The following is a 4276-nucleotide window of genomic DNA, read 5'->3' on the forward strand; positions in this document are numbered from 1 at the left end:
TAGTTCAGAGGTATCTGAGTGGATCCAAGGATTCTCCAATTTGCGGTCAGAGCTGGGGGAAATGAAAGTCATCCCCCTGTTAAGCTAACCTAGCTTTAAATGAGTCATTCAGCTCAGAGCCTGTGACATTTCTTGCAGAAGCCTCTTTTTCCCCATTAAATTCTTTTTGTGGGGGGATTCCAGCGACCGAGGTTGTGGGGAGAAGTGGCACACAAATGATGCTTCTGCAGAGCTGGAGAGGGATTTCAGGATCCAAGACCACCTGAGCAGACGTCAGACATCCATACGGGTTGTCTGGCCTATAGCAAATCACTCAGATTTATGTGAGATTGGAAGCCAGTTACCTACTCTTCCCACAGGGTCCAATATTCCCATGCACAGTGTTCCTATACCTGCCCTTTCCTTCTCTCCTGCCAGCTCCATCATGTGTTTTACTTGGAAGGGTGCTTTGTGGACAGGGTTGGCAGCTCCAACCCAGTATTTACTTGTCTGTCACTTAAAATAGGACACCTATCTTGCCATAGAGACAAAGATCTTATTTAAGGCAGTAGAGAATGTATTGGTGGAATCACTTTTGTATTATTCTCTTAAGAACATAAGAAGTGTCATGCTGGGTCAGACCACTGGTCCATCAAGCCCCATATTCTGTCTCCAGCAGTGGCAGAAATGGATGCTATTGAACTGGGTATCTCTATAGAGTGATCTGTCCCCTCTTCAGTACCCTTCCTGGCCTCCAGCATTATTGGTATAGAGATACCAGAGGAAACATCGCCATCTATTCTGTTCAATAGCCACTAACAGATCCATGAATCTATCCAGTCCCTTTTTGTACCTGGCTATGTTACCTGCCTCCACCACCTCCTTTTCTTGTTAACTGTAAACCTGTCACCTACTAATGTCCTAGTCCTAGAAATCTGTGCTTTATTGCCCAACAGTCAGCATTTACATGTTGGCTTTCTGTTGTAATTGTGTGTCACCAAGTTTATCATTTTTCTTTAGAATGAGCTTAGGCTAGGTCTATACTAGAAAAAGGTTTGCCAGTATGGCTCCATCAGCAAACGAGCTTAAATGGACAAAAACAAGTGCTTTTGCTGATATAAGCAGTTCCCTTAACAAAATAAGATATAGCAACAAAAGCATTTATATCAGTAGTAGTGCTTCTACATCAAGACTTTGGCTGACATAAAAATGTCATAAGCATCTCACCAGCGATATACAACAGTCAAAGTTTTGAGTGCTTGACCTGGCTTTAGTGGGGAAACAGTATTGTAACTTCAATATTAAATTAGGGTAGTTGTGTATTTAGTGCTAGAAGTAATATGGTTATATCATAGCATCATCATCAAAATACCTGAAGTCTGTGTTGAGGAAGTTTATAGATTACATTTTGGAGCGTATTCTTAAGAGTAAGACATCTTAATGAAGTTGTTTGAGCCTGAAATAATTTTGTCCATGGAAAGATGACACCGCTAAAGTTACATTTTTGTAATATTTTGTAAATACTGGGGACTAGTTATTTAAATTTTTTGTTATTCCTTTTCAAGTGCCAGGTTCTTGCATGGCATTTATGAGTGTCTGTTGTTCATGAAGGAAGGTGAAACATTAGATACGATTTACAAGGATTGTGTGATACTGATCGCACCGAAAATCTGTTTGGGGCTCTTCAAAATGCATCTTTTTGCCGAAATGTTTGATCTTAGTTGAAACTGTTATTTGTATTTTGTGTTCCACAAGGACTTTCTATTCCATACGATATCGTTAATCAATCATACATTGCAGAACTCAAGTTTTCATGATGTTAGCTAAGTTTCATTCTTTACTGTGACTAAATGTCATATTCATTATATACTTACCTGCATTCTGTCTTTAACAGCTAATATGGAAAAACCTTAATTTTCACCTCTTCATCCAAATGTCAAAATTAGGTTTGAGCCTGCTTTAAAACATTTCTCCAAGTGATCAGACTGCGCCCTTACCTGAGCTTAACTGCATTGCTCTCCTATTAGAAGACCAGTAGCTCCAATTTTCAGTACTGTCTGTCAGACAGAAGGCTTTCAAATCCATTCGGTATCAAGTAATAAAAGCATTTCTTGTGTTCCTGCTGCCACCAGGCCTTCCTGCCATATTTCATTCAGTCTATACAGAATGAATACAATATTTCAGAACAGGCAGCGAAGGTTCAAAATGATGTAAATGGACATTTTGTGCCCAAAAGCTTGCCCAGCATCTCTCTCAGCTAAGCAGTTGGTCTAAGAAACAAAATCACAAAAAAAAACCCGTCCCTCTCAATGTAAATGAGCTCATGCCTCTCTTGCAGTCACTGCCTAGATTTCCAGAAACTTACTTCTGTGTATAAAAATGCCATCTTGAGCTCCCCAAACAATTGTTATGTTATCTTACTACATTTTAATTGCTGTTTTTAAAAACTAAAATCCAAAAAGCCAGAGAGCCTATTTGTGTGCCATACCATTTAGAGACATCTAAGATATAAATCTGTTCTGTTGATTTTTATTACAGGTCTAAACTTAGTCTTTTTCAGTCAAGGATAAGCTTACAGAAGGCAAGCGTGAAGGTAAGTTTAAGAATAATTGAGCTATAATGTAAGATGATAATAAGCATTGTTACTTTCATGGGACATATAACAAATTTAGAGATGCTTTCTGTTTATCAGGCACATTATCTTTAGAATAACTGATCAGCTGGAGCAGAATGTAGAACAAGGTACAATTAATTTGGGCAGAAGCATTTGTCTAATGAAAGAGGTATAATTTAAATGTAAACTATGTATGAGCAGATATTACAAATACCCACTATAAAAAAAAAAAAAAAAAGTCAAGCCATTAAAAAAATCATTATTTTTAAATCTTTGTTCATGATATAAAATCATGCTTGATTTTTAATTACTTAACCGTCCTTTTTCCATTAAAAATCAACTGCCTCTTTATATTTCCTTTTCTGGATATAGTTAAAAGCACGACGGGCCGAGTGTAATTCAAAGGCTATACATGCAAGAAATGATTACCTTCTCACTTTAGCAGCTGCTAATGCACACCAAGATCGCTATTATCAGACAGACTTAATGAACATTATGAAGGTAAGGGAGCTAATTTAGTTTGATTTACTTAAATTTTTTCCTGATTGGCGGTTGGACTGGAGGGGGAGACAAGATACAAAGATATAAATCTTGTTTTCATGAGCCATGGCAGCACTAGTCTCTTTTTTATTCCAAAATACCATGTGCTTGGAAATGTGTGTGGCTCTGTACCAAATAGCAGACAATGACAGTAAGCAATTACCGTTTCAGTTCTTTGTATTCTGATGAGGTTTTTCCAGCTAAGGAATTTGTTGGTTAGAACAAAGGTTTTATAGTTACCAAGTTCAGTGAAACAAAATGATTTATAAGTGTTTAATTTGCAATAGCAACTTTTGTAGTATGGTTTAGACCTAGTCACTTGGTCAGAACATGAATTTTCAGTGTACATTGGGGCAAAGTGTTACTATAAATAAGCTGGTGTCAAACTCCTATGTATTTTAGCCAGCATAGCAAATCAGCATTGCATCACTCCTAAGAACTTAGCCAATGATGTCAATTTGATAGCTACGTCACAAGAAATGACATACGTGAAGAGGTTTTAATAGAATTATTTCTAGTCTTTTCAATAATATCCTGTATAGATAACTTAAATATGCAGTTTTCTTTTAATACAAAATGGATAATGCTGGAGGAATTGCTCAGTCGCTTGTTTTTAAACTCATTCATACTTTCTTGATACAGTCTCTGCTGTGTTTCATGCTGCCTGTATTATTGAAAGGCAGTGGGCATGTCTACACGTGGCTGTGCAGCGATGTTGGTACTGTGCCATGTTTTAGCACTTGCTTGAGGGAAGTACTAAAATATGGCACAGTAGCCACCGGTACTGCAGTGTATGGGCGGCTCACAGTTAGATTCACTGGCTATGTCGCTTTATCTGTGCAACAGCTAGGAAGCACGCTGCTACAGCAACGTAGCTGGCAATCACGTGTAGACCCACGTGATCACGTCACTATAGCACTGCTGTCCTGTGAGATAGCATGTCGCTGTAAGGCAATGTGTAGACATGCCAGGTAAGTACAATTCAGGTTTCTTTAGCTGCATGTATTGATACATTCTAGCATCTCAAAACTGATTGGTTATCAGCAGAACTTTTCCAGTTACTCAAATCATTATGCAGGCAAAAATTATGCTGTTTTTCAAATGTAATTTAAAATTACCTTCCTGAAGATGCATTGTGCTCTT

The 4276-nt window shown here is 37.9% G+C and overlaps 1 protein-coding gene across 1 annotated transcript in view; it reads left to right on the forward strand.

The window, feature by feature from the left end:
- FCHSD2 (FCH and double SH3 domains 2) overlaps positions 1-4276 on the forward strand; it is a gene marked incomplete at its 5' end in the record, with an annotated part of 252383 nt that overhangs the window by 120604 nt on the left and 127503 nt on the right. The window contains 2 exons of the mRNA XM_019514525.1: positions 2518-2572; positions 2966-3094. Of these exons, the coding sequence (XP_019370070.1) occupies positions 2518-2572; positions 2966-3094 (184 nt within the window). The remainder of the gene's footprint in view (positions 1-2517; positions 2573-2965; positions 3095-4276) is intronic.

Source organism: Gavialis gangeticus, unplaced genomic scaffold, assembly GCF_001723915.1.
Source record: "Gavialis gangeticus isolate Ggan-Ray unplaced genomic scaffold, GavGan_comp1, whole genome shotgun sequence".
Lineage (NCBI taxonomy): Eukaryota > Metazoa > Chordata > Crocodylia > Gavialidae > Gavialis > Gavialis gangeticus.